This window comes from Mustela nigripes, chromosome 17 (genome assembly GCF_022355385.1).
Source record: "Mustela nigripes isolate SB6536 chromosome 17, MUSNIG.SB6536, whole genome shotgun sequence".
Classification (NCBI taxonomy): domain Eukaryota; kingdom Metazoa; phylum Chordata; class Mammalia; order Carnivora; family Mustelidae; genus Mustela; species Mustela nigripes.
In genome coordinates this window covers 58,285,968-58,310,637 of record NC_081573.1, presented here as the reverse complement: position 1 = coordinate 58,310,637, position 24,670 = coordinate 58,285,968, and the positions used below count along the sequence as shown (strand labels likewise).

The 24,670-nt window shown below is 53.4% G+C and overlaps 1 protein-coding gene across 7 annotated transcripts in view; it reads right to left on the bottom strand.

Moving 5' to 3' along the window:
• BANP (BTG3 associated nuclear protein) overlaps nucleotides 1-24,670 on the bottom strand; it is a 148,447-nt gene that overhangs the window by 60,175 nt on the left and 63,602 nt on the right. For 5 of the 7 annotated variants that reach the window (XM_059382981.1, XM_059382983.1, XM_059382984.1 and 2 more), the window contains 3 exons: nucleotides 22,276-22,406; nucleotides 20,780-20,851; nucleotides 19,416-19,454 (listed from right to left, as the gene is read on the bottom strand). In XM_059382981.1, coding sequence (XP_059238964.1) covers nucleotides 19,416-19,454; nucleotides 20,780-20,851; nucleotides 22,276-22,406 — 242 coding nt within the window. The remainder of the gene's footprint in view (nucleotides 1-19,415; nucleotides 19,455-20,779; nucleotides 20,852-22,275; nucleotides 22,407-24,670) is intronic. The other 2 variants (XM_059382982.1, XM_059382986.1) reach the window with 1 other exon arrangement.

The following is a 24,670-nucleotide window of genomic DNA, read 5'->3' as shown; positions in this document are numbered from 1 at the left end:
TCCTGGACGTGGTGGGCCCCGTCGGCCGTGCCCGCTGCCGGTGGGAAAACCGCACCAGCAAAGACTCCCAGCGAGGGCGGGGGACCTGCATGCTGTCCTTTGGGTTCCCAAGGTCAGCTGCTGATCTTAAGTCACTCGGCTCGCCACCAAACAGCAGCCGACTTTGCTAACCAGGCACCCCGCTCAGAGCAGACCTCGGATCTCCAGACACGGCTTCCTCATGGACACACGATGAACTGAATACTCAGCGGTTCACTCCCGAAGCAGGTGGAAAATGCGAAAGTTACACTGGGCTTAAGACTTTGTCCTTCTGCAGCAGTTCTGTCCTTTGACAACCCAAGGGCCCCGTGTGACATCCCTTGGGCTCCCGGCTCTTATCCATCAGGATTCGGCCCACAGTGCGCCTCTTGCCACCACGCTGGCCAGCAGGCAGGTCCTTGGTGGCCCTGCCTCCTCCCTGCTCAGCATCCCGAGGGTCGACCGTGTGTGTGAGGCCTCCAGACTCTGAACGCCCCCGGCAGCCCTCCCGGCCCTGAGCCACCTGGCTGCTCTCCCCTCCCACAGTGTAAGCCCAGAGTCCACAGGGAGGGCAGGGAATAGGCTCGAGCTGCGGGCAAGGGGGCCCATCAGAGGGCCCGAGTCTGCATAAGGCAGTGCTGCGTGTGATCAGAGTAGGGATGAAACGTCCTAACACATGGCCCTCTCACTCCCCACCTCTGTGACGAGTAAGAAGTGAAACCTTCACGCAGTGCCAGGGAGTGCCGCCTCCCTGCACAACCGAGAGATTCAGAAATCCCATTTCTGGGACCGCGGTGGGGACGGTTTCCTCTCCACAGATGCCGCCTGCTGGCACGGCTCCCAGAAGCGAACCCTCAGGTGTCCAGAACCTTCACAGGCTCCTCAGCTGCGTCCCAGCCAAGCGACCAGACCCGCGGGCACGGCCGCCAGCCCGTCACGGGGACATCCCCACCCACGACACAGCAGGCCCAGTCACCACACACACAGACGCATCAGGGAGACGCGACAGAAGAGCCCGGGGAGATCGGCACACCTCCCTTACACAGAAACACCTGAACCTGGATCTCACCAAAAAGAAATTCTGGAATTCCTCGGAAGTCAGTTTTCCAGCTTACTGAGCTGTGCACTCTAAGGGAGCGCCCTTCTGGGGTGTGCGGGCTGTCACCCTCGAGGACAGCCATCAGGGAAAGTGCGGCTCCACTGTGGACCGCTCGGAAACAGGGGAGTTTCAGAACGCCTCGTGCTTGCGCGTCCTACAACTAAGAGCGAACAGAACCGTTCTCCGCTCACTGGCTCGTCAACACGTCACACCAGCAACGGAGGCTGTGCTCCTATACTGCGTTCTGCAAGGAACAGAAATAGTAAAATCTGTGGACCTAAGGGTATTCAAACGATTTAATTTACCTTTTAAACACACTTGACAATGATTTTAAGGTCTGCCCTTGATTTGAAGACACCCCCCGCCGACCATCTGCAGTCACAGGACCTGGATGTGAGATCTACCCCAGGGAGCTCAGGCTGGGCCGTGGGCATGCGACCAGCACAGAGTGTGTCCAGACGGGGAGGACCCAGGGGTACCACAAGGCTCCTCCAGCCTCAACTACACGGGAGCTCCTCAAAGACAGAGTCATCTCAGCTACGCCAAATTGTAGAGCAGACACGTACGTTATCGGTTCAGGCAACTCCTCTCGAGAACACGGCAGAATATCCTTCCCGTCAAACCACAGCCTGGACAGAGCAGCCCGGCCGTGACCCCGCAGGGAAACACGGCTGGCCTGCGGAAAGAGCCCCAACTCACTGTCGGAGGGCTCGGAGACGGGACGCTCCAGAACATGTCCCTGTGTGTCCCCCTGACTGGAAGCCAGTCCGTGTGGCTTCGTGTAACAAGCCTCTGCTGGGGACCAAAACGATTCCAGAATAACCGGAGCCGGCGGCGGAACACAGGGGCCCGCAGACCCATCCGGGCCAGGCGCCCCAGGCAGGCTGACGGACCCAGGGCGCCGCACTAAGCCAGCCCTGGAGAGGCGGCCCAGCCTCCCCCATCCGGCAACAGGAGATGCAAACTCATTAACACCAAACTCATTCTGCTCTGGCCTTTATGACTTCAATTCTACTTTCCACCATCTCTAGTCAGGGAAGGCTTTTCCATAAGGGACCGATGCCCTGAACTACCTGTAGGTCCTCCAAGTTTCCTGTCTCTGTCTGGCCCGCAACAGCTGTACTTTCGTGAATGACACGTTCTTCTTAGAAGCGAAGGGACCCAGTGCATGCTGTGTGCGAGGTCAAGGCTGTCGTCGACTGTGAACCACCATCCAAAGCCGACAGCCACCCTCCCAGAAACACAACCCTCTTACTGCCACAGAGAAGGGCCCCTACGTGCACACACAACACACCTTCTTCTGCACACACGCACCCCTTCTTCTCACCCACTCCAAAAGAAGTCGTGCATATAAGACGTTGGATACTTCCTGCCTCTTCTAATCTTTTCCCCAGCTCGTTCAGAGGCCCCATTTCACGGGAAAAGGTCTGAAAGCTACTGAAATCTCCTTTCAAGTATGAGGAGGAACGCAAATGCCAAAGAAGTCCAGAGACGTTTAAGAGTTTAAAGACCACCGAGCTGTTGTTAGCGGGATGTTGGCGAAGCTACCCTGGAAATTCACCATGAGTGCAGCCCGGACTCAGAGCTGTGCCACCGAACTCTGCTCCATACAAGTGCATCGGGTGTGCCGGGTGTGCCCGCCACGACAGGGACGGGCTAACCCGAACACACATGGCCCCCAGGCGCTGGCGTGAATGGGTACCGTCCGGGACAGAGCCGTGCGGACTCCCCTCACGCACATCTCAGAGCATCAGCTCCCACTATGAAACACGATCGCATCCCAACGCACATCAAGGTGAAACAACCCTGAACCATCCCGTGATTCACGCTCGAAGCACAAGCAAAGCCCAGGTCTTTAAAGACGGCCTGCGAGGCTACCAATCTCCCACATGGAGAGAAGTCACGGACCCCAGCAGGACTCTTTCCAGAGACAGGATGTTGCCCAGCGAGAGAGTCTGGAACAGAGCGCGTGATCGATCCTCTAAAATCTGAATCCGGGTCCCCCGCTGGGCACTGGCCGTGTCGGTAAGCAGCCCTGCGCGCCTGTGCCCACTGCTCGTACCACGTGACCAGAAACGGCCCTCACAAGCGCCCCTTCAGTCCCTTGGAGTCTCCGTGAAGTCCCGGCCCCCGGCAGAAACGTGGAGGAGCCTCGTGGAGGAAGCATGGCCGTTCCAGGGGCCCCAGAAAGGACAGAGAAGGCAGCGAGCAGAGGGGACAGGCGCGAACACCGCGCAAGACTGTGAGCAAGCCCATTCGATCTCCGCGGCGGTGGCAACAGCAGTGGAGAGAGGGTGGTCTAGAACACCGGAGCCCGCGCGTGACTTCCCGAGGCGCGGACCCCTCCCGGGCTTTCCCTTCCCAACCAAGCCCACGTGCACAGACTCCAACACACACTTGCTCCCGGAACTCAGCCCCTCCCCAGCAAAGCCACAGGAGAGGCTACGATAGGGTCCAGCTCCGGGGACGGGGACCTGAGGGCCTGCGGGCCCAGTGCCTGCTCCTCACGGGGCTTTGGAGGGCAGCAAGGCGCCGTCGGCTCTCTGGAGGGCATTTTCGCGGGACAGGCACCTTCCTGCATGATGCACAAGATTCAGGCGACCCCGAACCTCTCGTTCCTGGTGGTGTCTTGATCTCTAACGAGTTAGTATTGACTATGAGGAAGCAGGTGCCTGTCCTTGGTGCTGAGGAGCCCATAAGCAGAGGGGGGCCGTGGCCATCGTGCGCCACGGGGACCAGAGGTCAGGCAGCCGCGGCGGCCACTCTCCAAACACAGACTGCTTTTGGACCAGTATTTCCAGTCACATGAATACATGTTTAGGTCTTTGCTTTGTTTTCGTAAACTCCCAAGAAAATGACATGAACAGAACGAAAAGCTATTTCAGGACCCGTGTAAATGTAGACTGTGAAAACCTGAGCTCGCTACAGGCAGAGCAGAAAGACGGAGGACGTCCCGCGGCTCGGGGGGGCCCCGGCCCCCGCGGAGAACTACGGAGACGCACCCGACGTGCTCCGTCGGCGAGGCTGCTCCAACAAAGCACACCGTGACGCACACGGAGCTCCTCAGTGAGGATCTGGGCCACACGGGTAGGCTACGTGTGGGCTGCTGCCTGCCTGAAGTCATGACCCCAGCGCTGACAGCCCGCCCCCAGCCTGACCGCCGCATCCGGGAGAGCCCCTGGGGCCTGCACGTGTTGCCTGAGTCACGCAGTCGACGTCTCCAGACACACACTCAGGCGCTCTCCAGGGCCCTGTGCCCCGCCCTAGAATGGCCAGGTGCCCCGCAGCCCCGGTCCCTGCACGCCTGCCATGCGTGTGGGCAGAGCCCCTCCCTGGGCACAGCCTGGGCCCTGCCCTGCAGGAGCTCACAGCCAAGCCACGCTGGGAGCAAAGTGGAGGCCGCGAGACCCCGAGACCCTCCGTGCAGGCACCCTCGACCTCACCCCTCGCAGCGCCCTCCCGGCAGAGACAGCCGGGTCACCACAAGACTTGGCAGGCCCACAGCCTCGGTTCTCAAACGCTGGCTACGTCCCCTCTTGGAAGCCAGCCACAGTGCTGGGAGGCCCAGGGCCACGAGGGGAGTCTGCACAGGGGAGGACCGAAGGGCCTCAGAGCCCCGGGCCACGGGCCAGCCCAGCTACGGCCTGACGGCAGCCTGCTCAGACCCCAGATGACCCCAGTGACGCCGTTCCACACCGAAGCCCCACCCGCTGCACCCAGGAAAACCAGATCGTGAGGCATAATGACCACGGCTGGTCATCAGCCCTGTTTTGGGGCGGCATGTGGCACAGCAAGAGGGAACTAAAGCGAGCGTGATGGTCCTACTCCTTGCACAGACAAGTGTCCCGTGCCCAGGTCCCCACGCCCACCGCTAGACCGGCATCCCTGTCCAGCCCCCGCCACGGCTCGACGAGTGTCCCCGTCCCGGCGTCTACAGCTCTACTCCAAGGTTTCTGGCACGTGCAACTTGCTGTCAAATAGTTGAGAACACAACGGATCCACACACACTGTTACCAAACGCGTGCATTTCTGCTTATCTGTACTTTCATACACTAAATCTCGACTCACTAGTGACTGGCTCTAATCCAGGCAGAGCGAGAGCCAGGCCCTCCTGCACTGCCAGCGCCGAATCGTGTCGGCAGCTGAGGGATACGGACCCTTCCGGTCCAGAACCCGCCCTCACACTTACATGACCGGCTCCACCCGTCCCTCGAATGCCCCAGCAGTCATCAGGGAGAGGACGGCTCACGAGCCCAGCTGCACGAGACGAGCTGCAGCCACCGTTTCCCTGCGGGTCTTGCCTAAATACCGCACAAAGCCACAGACAAGGGCCGCGTCCTGGCTGCCCTGACGGGACTGCAGGGCCACGCAGACCCGTGCTCTCCTCCATGGCACACTCGGGCAGAGCGGCGATGCAGCTCTAGTTACTACAGCACCGTTCCCAGGGCTCATGCCATCTAAACCCCCAGAAGACAAGGATCTCTAGAGAAGGGAAGAGGAAACAAATAAAACATTTCTGTTTTAGCAACGTAATGAGTTACAGGAGGCGTCGGGTCCTGATGTGCAGGCTCGTGGCTGGAGCTCTGCATCTTGAGCGCGTGAACTCAGAGCAGTCTTGCTTCCACAGTCGTGCCAAAGCCAGGCTCGTCTCACCAGAGACCCCCGCGGCCCCCGCCACAGAGCAGGGCACACCACGTGGGTTCACGCTGTCTCCCAGCGTGTCGCGAGGACGCAGACTCCGACACCTCACACGTCGACGGCGCCGCTTGCTCCGTGGAAGCCGAGGCAACAGACGACATTCAGAACAAACGTCCTTCCTCTCTGGACACTTCCTCCCGCCTCAACTCACGCCGAACCACTCGGGGGGAGGCCTGTACTTCCACGTTTAATTCTACGACGGCCTCGCCGGCTCGTAAACTGAGGCTAATTATGCAGCTGTTCTTCCAACTGATTAGATAAATCTGAAAAATTATTGGGAGCTGGCAAGCCTTCGATCACATAAAATTAATCAGAACCAAAGCATGCACTGTCCCTCCCACTGTCTAAACCCTGAGCGACCACATGTTCCCTACAAGGACCCAGCAACATTTTTATCCGAAATTCACCCAACCGAAAACCACTGTAACAAATGCACACTCAACTGTGCCCCTGCACGTGACTTCGGAGACGCTGGAGCCGCGACTCATGGGGGCTCGCCCGCGCTGGCGCCCGTCAGCTGTCCCCGCCATCCTAAGGGTCACCCCATGAGTCCAGTGTTTGCTTCTGCTAGCACCTGGGGACACTGTGCCTGGGGTCAAATCCACACGGCGGCTTTGAAGTCCTGGCTAGATGGTCCTGAGTTGCAGCCAGGTAAAGACCAGATGTGACCGACACCCACCACGTCAGAGCATGACGACGACCAAGCACTCCATCATCAGGACACGGGGCCTGAACAAAGCACGACTCCTCCGTGGACAGAACACTGACCTGGGGGCGTTTCCTCTGAGAAGTGGGGCGTCTGGGAGGGGCAGGAAGGCACTGCCACTGTCGCCACTGGCGGTAATGGCCCAGAGAGCCGCACGCACGTGCTCGGCGTCTCACAAGGGCCGGACTCTGACTCATGCCACAGGGTGCTTATCTGCAGGCCCTAACTGGGGTTCTATGAACAGAGGGGTGGGCGCACCAGGCCTCCCCTGAGCTGACTCCACGACACACAGAGCCAGGCCGACCGGTCCACAGGTGAGCAGCAGGAGCAGCGCGGGACACAGTGGCCCCAGCCCTCCTCTTAGAGGAACGCATCCGATTTCTCCCCTTCTTGCCTGACAAAGCGCTGCTGGCGAACCACAGGCGAGCTCCTCCAGGGAGGCCAGGGTCCTGGTGTCCAAGGCTGCAGACTAATATGTTGCACTTTGTTGGGATTGTGTGGGGAAGGCCCCCCTTTTGAGGCTCACATTCAAATCTTGAAAGTGGAAAAGGTTTTAGAGGCCCTCTTGTTGCAAAGACCCCGTCTTCCAGAAGAAGAGGGAGAAGTCCACATCCACAAAGCGCCTTGGGACGCCCGCCTCAAAGCCAGGAGAGCGGGCAGCGCTGCGCCCGCGTCGCAGGCCCTTGGCAGCCTGCACGCCCGCTCCCAGGAAGGGCACCGCTGTCGAAGGCAGACATCAGAACAGCATCGTCTGCCCCGAACCCCGAGCCCGCGCGTCGTCCCTGTGCCCACGGAGCAGCCAGCCTCACGAGGCGCAGAGCTGTCGGGCCAACACAGCACGGGAGGCAGGGGCTGCTGGACAGTGAGACGCGAACAGCCCCGTGACAGACCAGGGAAGAAAGTCGGGGCTGTGCCAGGAAAAGTCACAGCGAAAGGACAGGCACCACGCTGCGAAACCCAAGGCCCATCTACTGGAACTCGGGAGTCACTCCCCAAGCATCCCCAACGGGCTCACTCTTCTTTAATACAGCTTAATGCACACAACCGGCCAAATTCTAATCCTGTATTGTTCATCTAAAATGGTTTTGAAAACATCTTGCCGAGGTTAAAAGTCTCTACAACTTTACGAGCCCATCCCGTGTATTAAGGGGCAAGGCTAGCCCAGCACAGGGTTCCACCACAGCCGGACTGCCCTCCTCGGCCTCGGTGACCAGTATCCGTGCTCGCCACATTCTGCTTTCCAGATGCAGGGACAGAAGCAAGACTCGCGGGAATGATGGAGAGGCTGTCTTGACTGACATGTTCGCTCTACAAGGCAAAACTGGTAAGAGCCAGACCTGGGCATCTTCCCAGCCATGGGCATCCCAGCTCCTGTGTGACGTCACAGGCCCGTGAGTGGCCAGCTCTCGGAAGCACGTGCGCCCCACTCGGGGTTCTCTAGAACACACACAACCCCTCTGGCCTTCCAGCACTGTGTGTTAGCAGCTCCCCAAGATGACCAACACGTGCATGCCTGGCCCTTCTTTAACAGAACACATGAAGCCATTTTTTTATAAGCTGAATTTCTAAACCACGTTGCTTTACACTGATTAGGCTCAAAGAACCTTTCTTTTTTTTTTTTTTTTTTAAGATTTTATTTATTTATTTGACAGACAGAGATCACAAGTAGGCAGAGAGGCAGGCAGAGAGAGAGGAGGAAGCAGGTTCCCCGCTGAGCAGAGAGTCTGATGCGGGATTCGACCCTAGGACCCTGAGGTCATGACCTGAGCCGAAGGCAAAGGCTTAACCCACTGAGCCACCCAGGCACCCCTCAGAAGACCTTTCTTTAAAAGGCTCATTCATGGTGCTAACTTTAACGAGAAACGGAATATATCCTAATTAACTACTGCTTTAATGGGTACCTGGGTGGCTCAGGTCATGACCCCAGGGTCCTGGGATCAAGCCCCACATCAGGCTCCCTGCTCCTGCTTTTCTCTCTCCCCATACTTGTGTTCCCTCTCTTGCTGTGTCTCTGTCAAATAAATACATAAAATCTTTTTTTAAAAAGTAAATAATAAATTTTAAAAATTACTTAAGGACATCACAGAGCTACAGGTTCCTAAGACAAGAAAGAGACATCAGTGGTCACCTGTTCTAGACCTTTTCAAACCGCAAGCCATGAAATAGATTTAATGTGTCACAACCAGTACTCGAAAGAGATTTTTAAAAAGAAAAAGAAAAAGAGAACAAAGTAAAAAGTATTAGAGCAACCAGCGTGCAGTGAGGTTAAGTAGAAACCCTTTTGGGAACCTGTTCCAGCTGCGCGTGTGCATGTGAGCACGAGAGGGTGCTAGAGTCCTAAACGCACACCTGTCTTCACGCTGTGCACCCGGACACAGTCTAGGCCCACAGCACAGACCCATCATTCGGCCGGCGGTGTACCAGACCTGCAGGGTGGCCCAGCGGCCACAGTGAGCGAGGACGCTCGAGAAGCGAGGAGGACTTGGAGCCGAGGCCCAGTCGGCAGGCAGAGCGACTGCAGGGAGGGAGTCCCTGAGGACTCCTCTCCCTGAGGAGGCCCCCGGCCCGCATAAGGGCCACATGACTCCATGTAAAAGTTCCCATGAGCTCCTAATTTCTCACTGAAAATGCATCTCAAAATCATTTCATCCGCCTCACGGCAATTTGCAACCTCTATGGCTCTTAACATTTGAAAACCTTCTGTTTTCACTTTTTCAGAATCTTCTGAAAATCCACACCAAATTTCAAAATGCTATTATACTGGGGCACCCAGGGTTCCCATCAGTGAGCGTCTGACTCTTGATTTCAGCTCAGGTCATGATCTCGGGGCTGGGAGATGGAGCCCTGTATCAGGCTCAGGGCTGGACGTGGAGCCTGCTTGGGATTCTCTCTCTATTCCCACCCAGCCCGCCACCGGCTAGCACCATGAGCTCTCACGCTAAAAAAAATTCTATCACTCCAACCGCTAACTCGGAAAGCTGAACTCCCTTACACAAGCGATCACTTCCCATGCCGAGCACCTTCGATACACGTCTACACACGCAACTCGTGTTCTGGGCGTCACTATCAGCCAGGGTTAGCTTTAGGCTCCTCCTGAGAAGCCCAGATTTCCCTGTCCCTGATCTCATTCACTACACAAAGTCCATATGCCCAAACAGATTCCACAATTCCGAGTCACCACGTGGGCAAAAACACACCCAAACCCTTTTAAGTCCTCACATTCTTTACAAGGCTCTGTGCTCTCGGTTCACACGACACTGAACATGGATCCTGAAACAGTCGCGGCTGACAGAGAAGACAGCAGCACGAGGCAGTAGAAGAAATCACCCGGTACCCACACTCAGGCTGCCAACAAAAGAATCAGCACGGCACAAACGGGCCCAGTAACGTGCCTCTGAACGAGAACCATCGGGAGCAGGACCACAGATCTGCAGCCCACACATCTCACCCCCAGGAGCTGTCCTCGCCCAGAGCCCAGGCCCAAGACCAGGATTCATCACTGCACGTGAACTTCGCCACAGTAAATCTGACTGTCTAGACTCCCCCAAAAACAGATCAGGAGGATGAGGAAGTGGTCACTGCGAGAAGACACAGGTGGCCAGAAACAGAGGGAAGAGAACAAGAAACATGTAACTGGGCCACCAGCGGGCGCCGTGACATTCCCTTGAGAGAAGGCTTCCAACTAAACCCCCAGCTCCCTCCCACTGTGCATGTCGGCTCTCGCTCCGTAACGTTCCTTCCCACATCTGGGGAGCACGGGACACTGCTGTGTCTCTAATGCACCAGGCCCATGCTCACGTGCCCCTGCAACAGACCCGCCACAGGTAGGGGCCACGGCCCAGGGAGGAGAAGCACGTGGGGGCTCCCGAGACGTAAGGCGAAACCGCATCCGTGTAGGGCGCACCGGCAGGCGGCAGCTCTCCCTCTCCCGAAAACAGGGTCCGCCCAGAGTGACCATGCACGCGGCTCTTACCCCCTCCCCACCCTGGCACGAAACGCGGAGCTTTCCCAGACACCAGGCGCTGACACAGAAAGTTATCCCCGTGAACAGCCCGTGACGCATGGGACCAGAGCCCAAGAGAAGTGGGAAGGGCCGCGGTGGCTCCCAGGGTCAGGAAGCAAGTGGGAGAAGAGACCACGGGCTGTGGTGGCCGCCGCCCCCGCGTGACTTGGAGCTGTGCTGGAAGGACGTGGAGGGCGGCCACGTCGTCGGGCCGCAGGGAGACTTAACACGAAGCCAGCAGTCGGTGAGTCTGCGCACTCTACAAGACCAGCAGTACGAGAACTTCCTCACGGGCTTCTGCAACTCAGGAGGCTATCAGGCTCCCCAATGAGCCCCTCTGCTCCCTAAAACCAGAACAAGCCTCAGGCGGTGCTCTTCAGGAAACCACACACCCACAAAGACACCAGGACCGGCATGGGCCCCACCACGTGGGAACTGGGGAGTGGCTCTAAGACCGTGGGGCCCCGTGTGAGTGACACGGAAAGAGCCGCAGCACCTGGCACCGTCCTCCTGCGGGTGTGCGAGGCCAGGGGAGGCAGGCTGGGGCGCCGGGGGTGAGAAGGGGCGGGGGTGAGGGCAGGGGAAGGCCTCACGGTGCCCCGGCTTCCAGCACGGCCGCACTTCTCACTTGCCCCATCACGGACACCACGTGGGACGGCGTGTTCTGTCTTGCAAAACATCATTCTGTTTTGCAAATTTTTGGTTAACGTTAAAAATGAGGCTATCTCAAGCAGAATAACTTAACAGGACCCAGAGTCCGCCAAGGGATACGACAACAAGGAAACGGAAAGGACGCGCTGGACAGACCGGCCGGGAAAGGCAGCTTCAGAGCAACACGTGGGGTCTGTTTAAGTCAGAAAACCAGGCTGCCCTTAGGAAAGCAGAAGGCGACAGCTGGGAAAAATCCTCTGGCCACCGTTGGCGTTGTCCTGCCTGTCCTCGAGCTCCGTCTCAGCGGCCGTCCCGGACAGGACGGATGGTGAGCGCCGGGCAGAGCTGGACGGCAGCACGCGCTCGGACAGGCAACCGTGAGCAGACGATGAGTACAGCACCATCGGCCCGGCAGAGACGGCAGGCAGGGCGGCGGCCCACGGCCCTTCTCCGGCAGCGGCGAGAGGCACGGGTGCTGGCGGTCGAGCATCTGGGGAAGGCCGCGGCCCACACAGACAAGCCCAGGCCTGCGGCCACAGTGAGGCCCACAGCACGCGCAAAGCACGCACAGGACACTCGGGTCGTACCATGCTGAGAGCGGGCCTCCTCCAACATGCCCGGAGCACCTCAGGGGCTCAACGCCGGGCCTGCCATCTCGGCCACAGAGGCTGGGACCTCGGCCTTCCTGACCGACTCCGGATGTGCTGTGTCCAGCTGCACACGGTACTGCCATCATAAAAAGTCCATGCTGTTTTCCCTTTCAAAGCTTCCGAGTGGCCTTCCGCTCAGGAACAGAGACACAAACGGGGGGAATCCGACATCACGTGTGATACTCCGGTGAGGACAAACACTCAGTGGTCAAAACCAGAGGTGGGTGATGGGCAATGACCCGTCCTCTCCTACCCGAGACGGGAGAGCGCTCTCCCCACCCAGAGAACACGGGCGAAAGCCGGCCGAGAGCCGCCCTCCACCTGCCTGGCCCAGCGACCTGCTCTCCAGACAGGGTCGGGGACATGGCGGGGCGCCTGGCGATGGTGGCATTGCCTTGGCCTCTGGGGGCGCCGGGCTCTGACGGAGACCCCAACGGAGGGGAGCGCGGTGGCCGCGGAGCAGGAGGCCGAGATACCATCAGGCCGAGGAGCTCGGCTGGGAGGTCTTGGCACCACTGCGGACACCCACAAACCTGCAGGAGACGGAGGAGAGCCGCAGCTCCAGGACCAGAAGATCGAGCCGTCGGGGACGGCGGGCCACGCGGAGACGGGATCGGAAGCTTCGGGAAGACAGGCCGCGGCGGGAGGGGCCGGCTGCCAGCCAGCGCAGGAGCGACCCAACTGTCACAGTCCGCCCCAGAGGCTAAGCGGGCGCTGCCCTCCGGGGACGGTCGGCTCGGTCCCGCGGTCCGAGTGCGGCAGGGCTCGCGGGTTTCGGCGCCGGCCGCCCGCCGCAGAGCCGGAGCCCAGGACATGCGCTCGGCTCGGGGTCACCTCAGGCCAGGAGCCGAGGCACCGTCGGGCCACCGCTCTCCCGCAGGACCCCACAAGGGCAGACCCGGGGACCCTCCGTCCCCTTGGGTTGGGGGGAGGCCCGGGAGTGCGCGGCCGGACTCTGCGGGCTCTGCAGGCGCCAGACACAGAGACGCCGCATCACAGGCCGGGGAGCTCGGAGCGCGGCCGGAGACGCCGGAGACGGGAGGACCGACGGCTTCACCGAGGAGCCACCAGGGCTCTGGGCTCCTCCGCCACAGACCGGGCGGCCGCCACCTCGGTTTGCCTCCGGGGCTCTACGGACAGCGCGCGGGGCCCAAAAGCTCCGAGAGCGAACCCAGTGGATGACTCAGCCCGGGCGAGGGCGGCGCAATCCCGCCTCGGACAACGACGACTGAGAATCACGGCAACGGGCCCCTCCCGCAGAAGATCAGCAGGAACGTCCAGCCAAGTCCAAGTTCACCCATTACTGAGACCTGCGGAACTTCAAGCTAGGGGAAAGCGACCCATAGAATTCCCAGCTTTTTTCCCATGATCCTCTAGTCATGCAAAGTTAAATTAAAAAATTTTTTTTCTATTTTTCTATTTTTATTTTTCCTCTTTGCTATTTTAACATTTTAAACTATCTTATCAATACATTTTTAAAAATCTTTTTAAATTTTCATCATTAGTCATATTTTATCCCTGTATTGCATTTAACCTTAATTTTTATATATAGGGTTTTTTCCCTTTAAAATTTTGGGATACAATTTCTCTATTAGATCAAAATATACCCTGGGGCGCCTGGGTGGCTCAGTGGGTTAAGCCGCTGCCTTCGGCTCAGGTCATGATCTCAGGGTCCTGGGATCGAGTCCCACATCGGGCTCTCTGCTCAGCAGGGAGCCTGCTTCCCTATCTCTCTCTCTCTCTCTCTCTCTCTCTCTGGCTGCCTCTCCGTCTACTTGTGATTTCTCTCTGTCAAATTAATAAATTAAAAAAAAAGCTTTAAAAATAAATAAATAAAAATTAAAAAATAAAAATATACCCTAAATGGAGCACATGGCTTTGTTCTAGTCTCCAGCCTGATCACACTCCTTCCTTTTCTTTTTCCCCACCAACTTCTTATCAATTCCTTTTTTAGAATCTTTTCTAATATTCATCTTTACAGTCATATACCATCCCTTCATTGTGTTTACCCTTATTTTTGTGTATATATATGTTTTTCTTTCTTTAAAATTTTGGGAGGTGGTTTCTTCTAACAGACCAAAATAGGCAGAAAGCATATTGGAGCAAACTATAATAGGTAATTTACCTAATATGGCCAAGGGAACAAGCATGAAAATCCAGGGGGCAAAGAGAACCCCCTCAAAATCAATTAAAAAAGGTCCACACCCCGTCATCTTAATGACAAAGAGAATACTTACAAGTCTTAATGACAAAGAGAAAATCCTGGAAGCAGCTCGGGACAAGAGGTCTATAACATACAACAGTAGAAATATTAGACGGGCAGCAGACCTATCCACAGAGACCTGGTAGGCCAGAAAGGACTGGCATGATATAGTCAGAGCACTAAATGAGAAAAATACGCTGCTAAGAATACTATATCCAGATAGACTATCATTGAAAATAGAGAGATAAAAAGCTTCCAAGACAAACAAAAATTAAAAGAATTTGCAAACACCAAACCAGTCCTACAAGAAATATTGAAAGGGTCCTATAAGCAAAGAGAGAGCCTAAAAGTAACAGACCAGAAAGGAACAATATACACTAACAGTCACCTTACAGGCAATATAACGGCACTAAATTCATATTTTTCAAAAGTTGCCCTAATCAAAAGACAGAGGGTATCAGAATGGATTTAAAAAAAAAAAAAAAAAAAACAAGACCCATCAATACGCTCTCCCCAAGAAACTCATTTTAGACCCAAAGATACCTCCAGAGTTAAAGTGAGGAGGTGGAAAATAATTTACCATGCTAACGGACATCAAAAGAAAGCTGGGGTGGCAATACTTATATGAGATACCCTAGATTTTAAGCCGCGGACTATAATAAGAGATGAGAAAGGACACTATATCATATATAAAGGGTCTGTCCAACAAGAAGATCTAACATTTTTAAATATCTATCCCCTAACATGGGAGCAGCCAATTATATAAACCAATTAATGACAAAATCAAAGAAACACATCAATAATAATATAATAATAGTAGGGGACTTTAACACACACCCCTTACTGAAAGGGACAGATCATCTAAGCAAAAGACCAACAAGGAAATAAAGGCCTTAAAAGACACACTGGACCAGATGGACATCACAGACATATTTAGAACATTCCATCCCAAAGCAAGAGAATACACATTCTTCTCTAGTGCACATGGAACATTCTCCAGAACAGATCACATCCTGGGTCTCAAAGCGGGTCTCAACAAGTACTAAAAGATGAGGATCATTCCCTGCATATTTCCAGACCACTATGCTCTGAAACTAGAACTCAATCACAAGAGGAAAGTTGGAAAGAACTCAAATACATAGACGCTAAAGAACATCCTACTAAAGAATGAATGGGTCAAACAGGAAATTAAAGAAGAACTGAAAAAATTCATGGAAACAAATGAAAATGAAAACACAACTGTTCAAAATTTTTGGGATGCAGCAAAGGCAGTCCTAGGAGCAAAGTCTAGAGCAATACGAGCCTTTCTCAAGAAACAAGAAAGGTCTCAAGTACACAACCTAGCCCTACACCTAAAGGAGCTGGAGAAAGAACAGCAAAGAAACCCTAAACCCAGCAGAAGAGAAATCATAAAGATCAGAGCAGAAATGAATGAAATAGAAACCCCCAAAACAGGAGAAAAGATAATGAAACTAGGGAGCTGGTTCCTTGAAAGAATTAATAAGATTGATAAATCCCTGGCCAGACTTACCAAAATGAAAAGAGAAAGGACGCAAATTAATAAAATCATGAGTGAAAGAAGAGAGATCATAAACAATACCAAATAAATACAAACAATCATAAGAACATATTATGAGCAACTATACACCAGCAAATTTGACAATCTGGAAGAAATGGATGCATTCCTAGAGTATCAACTACCAAAACTGAACCAGGAAGAAATAAAAAACCTGAACAGACCCATAACCGGTAAGGAGATTGAAGCAGTCATCAAAAATCTCCCAACAAACAAAAGCCCAGGGCCAGACAGCTTCCCAGGGGAATTCTACCAAACATTTAAAGAAGAATTAGTACTTATTCTCCTGAAACTGTTCCAAAAAATAGAAATGGAAGGAAAACATCTAAATTCATTTTATGAGGCCAACATTACCTTGATCCCAAAGACCCCATCAAAAAAGAGAATTACAGACCAATATCCTTAATGAACACAGATGCGAAAATTCTCACCAAAATACTAGCTAATAGGATCCAACAGTCCATTAAAAGTATTATTCACCACGACCCAGTAGCAATTTATTCCTGGGCTGCAATGTTGATTATTCAACATCCACAAATCAATGTGATACAATACATTAAAAAAAGAAAGAATAAGAACCATATGATACTCTCAACAGACGCTGAAAAAGCATTTGACAAAGTACAGCATCCTTTCTTGATCAAAACTCTTTCAATTGTAGGGATAGAGGGTACATACCTCAATATCACCAAAGCCATCTATGAAAAACCCACAGTGAAAATCATTCTCAATGGGGAAAAACTGAGAGCTTTCCCCCGAAGGTCAGGAACATGGCAGGCATGTCCATTATTTCCACTATCACCACTGCTATTCAACATAGTACTAGAAGTCCTAGCCTCAGCAATCAGACAATAAAAAGAAATTAAAGGCATCCGAATCAGAAAAGAAGTCGTCAAACTCTCACTCTTTGCAGATAATATGATACTTTATGTGGAAAGCCCAAATGACTCTACTCCAGAACTGCTAGAACTCCTACAGGAATTGAGTAAAGTGTCAGGATATAAAATGAATAAACAAATCAGTTGCATTTCTATACACCAACAAGAAGATAGGAGAAAGAGAAATTAAGGAGTCAATCCCATTTACAACTGCACCCAAAACCATAAGATACTTAGGAATAAACCTAACCAAAGAGGCCAAGAATCTGTACTAAGAAATCTATACTCATGAAAGTACTCGTGAAAGAAATTGAGGAAGACAAAAAGAAATGGAAAAACGTTCTGTGCTCCTGGATTGGAAAAACAAATAATGTGAAAATGTCTATGCTACCTAAAGCAATCTACACCTTTAATGCAATCCCTATCAATATACCATCAATTTTTTTCAAAGAAATGGAACAAATAATCCTAAAATTTACATGGAACCAGAAAAGTCCTGAATAGTCAGAGGAATGTTGAAAAAGAAAGCCAAAGTTGGTGGCATCACAATTCCAAACTTCAAGGTCTATTGCAAAGCTGTCATCATCCAGACAGCATGGTACTGGCACAAAAACAGACACATAGCTCAATGAGACAGAATAGAGAGCCCAGAAATAGACCCTCAACTCTATGGTCAACTAATCTTCAACAAAGCAAGAAAAAATGTCCAATGGAAAAAAGGAGTCTCTTCGACAAATGGTGTTGGGAAAATTGGACAGCCACATGCAGAAGAATGAAATTGAACCATTTCCTTACACCACACACAAAAATAGACTCAAAATGGATGAAAGACCTCAACATGAGACAGGAATCCATCAAAATCCTTGAGGAGAACACAGGTAGCAACCTCTTCGACCTCAGCCGCAGCAACATCTTCCTAGAAACATGGCCAAAGGCAAGGGAAGCAAGGGCGAAAGTGAACTATTGGGGCTTCATCAAGATCAAAAGCTTTTGCACAGCAAAGGAAACAGTGAACAAAATCAAAAGACAACTGACAGAATGGGAGAAGATATTTGCAAACGACATATCAGATAAAGGGCTAGTATCCAAAAATCTATAAAGAGCTTATCAAACTCAATACCCAAAGAACAAATAATTCAATCAAGAAATGGGCAGAGGACATGAACAGACGTTTCTGCAAAGAAGACATCCAGATGGCCAACAGACACATGAAAAAGTGCTCCACATCACTCGGCATCAGGGAAATACAAATCAAAACCACAATGAGATATCACCTCACACCAGTCAGAATGGCTAAAATCAACAAGTCAGGAAATGACAGATGCTGGAGAGGATGCGGAGAAAGGGGAACCCTCCTACACTGTTGGTGGGAATGCAAGCTGGTGCAGCCACTCTGGAAAACAGCATGGCGGTTCCTCAAACAGTGAAAAATAGAGCTACCCTGTGACCCAGCAATCGCACTACTGGGTATTTACCCCAAAGACACAAATGTAGTGATCCAAAGGGGTACGGTATGCGCACCCGGATGTTTATAGCAGCAACGTCCACAATAGCCAAACTATGGAAAGAACCTAGGTGTCCGTCAACAGATGAGTGGATAATGAAGATGTGGTGTATATATACACAATGGAATACTGTGCAGCCATCAAAAGAAATGAAATCTTGCTGTTTGCGACAACGTGGATGGAACTAGAGGGTATTATGCTGAGCAAAATAAGTCAATCAGAGAAAGACAACGATCATATGGTCTCTCTGATAAGAGGAAGTTGAGAGGCAAAGTGGGGGGTCATGGGGGGAAGGGACGTAAAAAATTAATGATGGGACCGGGAGGGAGACAAACCATAAGAGACTCAATCTCACGAAGCAAACTGGGGGCTGCTGGAGGGAGTGGGGAGGGAGAGAGTGGTTGGGTTATGGTCTATGGTGAGTGCTGTGAAATGTTTAAGCCTGACAATTCACAGACCTGTACCCCTGGGGCAAACCAACACACTGCATATTAATAACAATAAAAAAAAAAAACACCTCATGTGTTTGTTCAAGACGAAACTGGAAACAGAGAAACTCCAATCTAAACAAGTGACTTAGGGTCCGCGGTGCTTCTCCCAAGGCTTTCAGAGGTTCCAAATACAACACACGGGGTGCCACTGTGCTCTCGTTTCTGAGTCCAGGGACACCCATGCTCCAGGCCCCATGCATGGCAAACACCAGGCCCCCACCAACACATCAGGGCCGCACTCGGCTGTTTCGAAGCAGGCAGCCCAGCTGGTCTCGAGAACAAGAAGTATTATTGTTGTGACAGCAAATGAGCTCTTGTGGCTCCGGGTCTCGTGGTATCAGGAAGATTCTCCAGACTCTCTTTCATCATTTTCAAATACCACAAACATCTCTGTAACAGAAACTCTCCAAAAGGGCATGGAAATATCAATGCTCCAAGTCACCGACAATCTCACTGGATGTTAGCAAGCTAGAACCTCCCCGCCGGATCACTCCACCTCGTAAACACGGTACATATCCCAAGTGTTCAACGACTATTCCGTTATGCTTTTTGTCAAAGATTTTTTTTAAGGCTGGTGACTGGCATTTTGCAGTAACCTCCACGAAAACCCCACCGCACTCTAGTATATAACTAGTGCACAAACACGGCCACCGACAGCACATGTGTAAGCTCACAGACGACAACGCTACAGGGACGGATGTTCCTCTACAAAACAAAAAACTACATCACACCCCACAAAGCCACACATGTAGCCCAGAGCCCCACCTGTGCACGTGTCCACGTGCTCCAAGACGTCCGTGGCTGCAGGGCTAGCACTGGCCTGTCCCCGAGGCTGATGCCGCACCAGCATCCGGCTGCCCACCCCGCCCCGTAGCAATGCCAGATCTGGCGACACCCACGGCAAGCTGGCATTAAGGGAGCGCATGTGAGCACTTACCTGCCCATCCTGGCCCACGTGGTGGATCTGGAGATTGCCCTGCAGAATGGGTGAAAAGGCAGAGATCAATGACCAGAAAAACTTCCAGACACAATGAGACAGAGGCAGGGGCAACCGTGCCATCTGTGAATAAACAGCAAAACTATGTGTACGAGTTCTACAAAAAGTCAACCCCTGTAACAATGAAACACCCAAAACAAAACAAAATCCGAGTTTACAGACTATTTTTTCTTATAAAAACCATTGTGCCCCCCCCCCCAGTACTGACCCCAAATGGAATTGTCATGTTTTCCCCCAAATTCAATTTTGAAACAACTTTAGACCGAGGAGAACAAGAAGTTGTTGCACAGCGCTGTCCCGTGTACTCATCACCCAGGGCCCTGACGGGGACACCTGAAGCACCCAGGGGCAGGGCCCCAACCAGGGAGCAGACAGGACACAACATAACTGACCAGATCCCAGGCCCACTGGGGTCTGACCAGGTGGAAATGCATTTTCATTTGTTTAGGAACAAATGACTGTTACAGCACTAAGAGGCTCTGCTAAAACTGTCTGTACAGGTAGCTTCGCTTTGACAAAGTATTTGTTCAACGAACAAGTGTTTTGCGTGTGGGGACCAACCGCGGCTGTAACTTAGGACAAAGTAATTATTGACGGCATCAACGACTTCTTCTGATTCAGTGCACTCGACTCCTCATGGCCACAAACACTGGGCTACATGGACAGGAGGGACGCGCTTATGAGATGTGAAAAAAGGGGCGGATTCATGAAATCCAAGAGATGTTCTCCTGACTTTTTGGGCAGAAACAGTATGAACACGAATGCATAACGGTCTCCCTCCAGGAGGCTACCGTAAGTTCCAGGGTGTAGTGAAGGATCCCCTATCCTGGCAGGCGTCGGGGGCCACTACCTGGGCCTCGAACCTCTCTGCGCCCCTACAAGGGAGCCCCCCACCCTCAAGGGAACCCGGTGCCTGCGACCGCCTCCAGCCGCACCGTCGGCTCTCCTCTCCCGCCCAGCGCTGTGGCCACTCCACGAGCTGGCTGCCCTCCTGCCGGGGTACCCCCTCACAGGACCTGGCCAGCGCTCACTCAGCAGCAGGTCCTTACCCCCCCCACCCCTGCCCCGAGCACCTCTGGGCCACTTCCCTCTGGACGTGGCCTGCTGCCAGGCACTTCCGTCCTAATAACATGTCCTAGGTCCCTCTCCCCGCAGCCCCGTCCCCGACCACAGCGACCTCCTGAGGAAACGGGAGTCAGGTGGTCACTGCGGGAGGCTGTGTCAGCTGGGGACTCCCAGCCATCCCCCCTGCTGGACCACGACCACAGAGCAGGCCCAGGGCAGTGCCGGGGGCCTCGACTTACCTCGCTGTCCTGCGTGATCTGCACCTGCTCACCCTGCGGCACCTGCGCGATGTGGAGATGGCCCTGTGGGATCCGCAGCAAGAGAAGACACCAAGAAGCATCAGAAGAAACCCAAAGCCACAGGAAACAAGCAACGCTTTCTGAAGCTCTTGCTCCGGATTGGCTGCTGGCAATTCCAGACCACTAAACCCTGAACAGCGTAAGAGAACATGCAGACGAGGCGGGGGAGCGCATTATCAAACAGCCTCCCGAAACCACCAAAGTTCTGGTCTGTAACAGACACACAGCACCGCAATGTTCTTAAAGAAGCAATGGGGCCCAGGAACAATCTGTTCCATCTTCAAATGGTACCAAACAGGCAAATTTAACCATGGAAATAGCATTAGAAGAAGACGAGAAACAGAAAGTTCCCAAAAAATGAGAAGAACTTTTTTTTTCCGCCATCCTGTCAACCTGGAGGGACCAGAAAGCTCCCAGAAGCAGCAGGTGGTCCTCGCGGTCTGGGGTAAGAAGGCCACAGTGCTGTACGGGGTCGGTGGGAGGGGCCGCACTGGGTGTCTACCCTGAACGTGGGTCAGGCAAGGTGTTTAAATCAAGAAACAAAACTACTTAAATAGGTCAGTCAACACCAAGAACCCCGCCAATACGCCCTTAGGGCTGTGGGGGCAGGCAGGACCCCGCCCGGCATAAATGCCAGCAGGACTCCGCGCCGCTGCGAACGTGCTGCTGCGCTGGTTCTACTCCAACCGTGCAAACGGGATCGAAGGGATCCGCTCCAGAACCCCTCAAAGACTCTGCCACTAAGACGGGAGTAATGGCCTTGGTGACAGTCAGTCACACAGAGGACTCAGCATCCTCCTCTGGAAGGTGAAGAAAACCCCTCGAAAAGCAGTGGTTAGCAGCGTTCCGGAAGCCCACCTTTCCAAGGCAGCACGCCAAGTGCAAGGTCAGACCGGGGCCCCTGGGACTTGCAGGAGAACGCAGCTCGGTGGGACGAGGACATCCGCAGGAGCCAGGGACACAATGAACGGGGCAGCTCCCTCGCGACACCCCCTACTCTCCTCGGCCACAGGGCCCCGTGATCGGGAGGACTTTTTACCCGGGCCGGGACATGCAAAGCAGAATGCGGCGCTCACAGCCTCCACGAGCTTAGCGCACGTCACACCACCCAGAGGAAGGGCTACGCAGGACTAAAGGTCCCTCCCTTTCTCTCCGGATGCCAGAAGGAGATGACTTTTTCTTCCTTCAGTGGAAGGGTGCCTGTTTCTGAACTGAGAAACTATCAACAGGGCACCTGCAGTGCACAGCAGGACAGGCCACAATGGGGACAGCTGAAGACCCAGACCTCGGAGCAGACGGCGGCCTCCGGGGTAGCACATGCAAAGGAGACGAAGGGGCCATGGGGCATGGCCCTCCCCACTGGCCGTGCCCCTGCCCCAGCCCCAGCCCCCTCCCCACATCCCTTCCGGAGGCAGACTAATGAGAAGGGTACATACTACTTGGACCTGTCCGTCCTCTCCGATCTGGTGGATCTGGACCTGCTGGGCGCCGGCCAGGGCGTAGTGCAGGGCCTGCGGCGGCGGCTGCGGCAGCTCACCGGTGGGGGGCGGGGTGCTCATCACGGTCTCTGCGGAGAAGGACAGAAGGCCTCAGGCACCAGCCCGAGACGGGCGGCCCCAGCCCCGTGCAAGCCTCTGGGCTTCCTTCCCTCCCCAGCCCCACATCCCCACAGAGAAGAAAGGGAACTGCTCCTCCCAAGTCCGGTCGACAGGTCCCAAGGGAGGGCCCACGGCATCGCCTAGAGACCGCAGTTCTAAGCGCGGGGGAATGGAGGTTTCCGACCTGTGGACACAAGGGGGCTGAAGGACTGACTGCTCGGACAGACGATTCTCATCTGTTTGTTAAATGAAGTGGCTCCAGAGTCATCAGCAAAAATGAAAAGGAATAAAGTTGGTAATAGTCTGCTTTACACCAGCAGTAAATAATACTTGTTCACGGACAATTAAACTCACGGGGGCGGGGGGGGGGGGGGTCCCCAACCACTTCTTTCAAGATACATTTCCAGTAAAACCTCACTCCCTTTGTTTAATCCAAAATAATACATTGTGTCGACGTGTTGTGTGTTCGTTTCAGCTGCAACCTTATCTTAACAGAACTTTCTTAAACACTTAGAACATTAAAGCCTCCGAAAAACATTCTGATTTTGTGTGTACAATTTTCTGCAGAGAATTATGGCAGACGGATAGTAAAAATGTAAACACGCATCACGGCAGGGCGAGACTCAGTGTGAAGTGAATGGAAGGAGAAAAAAGATGTAAAATGTCTGCTTACCCAACGGAAGCTTTTCGTTCTTTAACAGCTTAATGGTGGGCATTACGGGGACATGAAACATATAATCCACTGAATACGTCTGCATGCGAGATGTTAACCCTTGCATTATGTCAGAAATGACATCCTTTTCAATGATTTCAAAGTATAATGAAAACTTCTAGCTGTCAACATTTTAAAACGTCAAGTTAAAAATACGCAAGGAAGAATACACATTTTCTAACCTCTTAAAGAGGGTATCTGACCAAAACATTTAAAGTTCACTCTGCTAGTTAATAAGAATTACATAACTGAATAGATTCCCAAGTCATTCTGCTCTAGTGTTAGGGGCGCCCAGGTAGCTCAGTGGGTTAAAGTGGGTTAAAGCCTCTGCCTTCGGCTCAGGTCATGATCTCAGGGCCCTGGGATCGAGTCCCGCATCGGGCTCTCTGCTCAGCGGGGAGCCTGCTTCTCCCCCTCTCTCTCTGCCTGCCTCTCTGCCTGCTTGTGACCTTTGTCTCTGTCAAATAAATAAATAAAATATTTTTTTTAAAAATCACTGATCTTGCCAATTCTCTATTGGCTCCAATAAAGGAAGAATGAGTCCCCGAGGCTGTAAAGACACTGCAGAAGACAGGCCATGCGGGTATGAGGTCAATGGTTTCCAAGCCTAAGATTCAAATTACTGAGTCTACCAGCGAATCAAGAGCTCCCCACAGTCATTCTACATAAAGAACAGTTTCAGTCCACGTCTCACAATCTGTGCTGACATCAAAGTCCAGCCAAGAAGCTGTGCTGGATGCTTGCTTGTGATCGAGCCGACACCACTGACCCTGCGAAGGTTTCAGACCGCAGCGCCCGCCGTCAGAGCGCGCACCAGGAAGGCCACCCGGAGGGCCTCCCCCACCTGCCTGCCAACCTGGCTCTTCTCCACATCCGGAAGAAAGGCAGCTGCACACACAGATGGGCTAATTCTCTGCAAGCCTAAACTACTGGGCCCCGCACAGACACCCGTGAGGACTTAAACTCCCTGATGAGGCCTGCAGGGTGGGCACAGAGCGGCACGGCCAACAGTGAAACGCGGCCATCTTTCCCTCCAGCACGTCCAACAGCTCACACGCTGCGGCCAGACAGGAGAGCGCATTACCAATGTTTTAATAAACTGATTTTGTAAACATCCATGGACACTAGTAATTTTAGTCTGTGCTCACAGGACAGCACGAAATCAGCTTTAAACAGAGGAGCCTGGACTCAGAATTTCCTTTGTAACACATATTTGGAAGTTCTTTTTTTTGGCTGCTGATAATTCAGGAGTAAGCAAGGCAGACGCAGCTGGAGTCACTAGCCATTCCAAAGTGAGCCAGGAATCCGGGAATTTTCCTGATTATTTCTGTCACCGCCTCAGACTTGCCTGAGGAGGCAGGGAGGGAGCAAACCGGACCAGGACAGGCCCCAGAGCCCCCCAGAGCCCCAGAGTCCCCAGAGCCCCCCGAGCCCCCAGAGCCCCCGAGCCCCCAGAGCCCCCAGAGTCCCAGAGTCCCAAGAGTCCCAGAGCCCCAGAGCCCCAGAGTCCCCAGAGCCCCC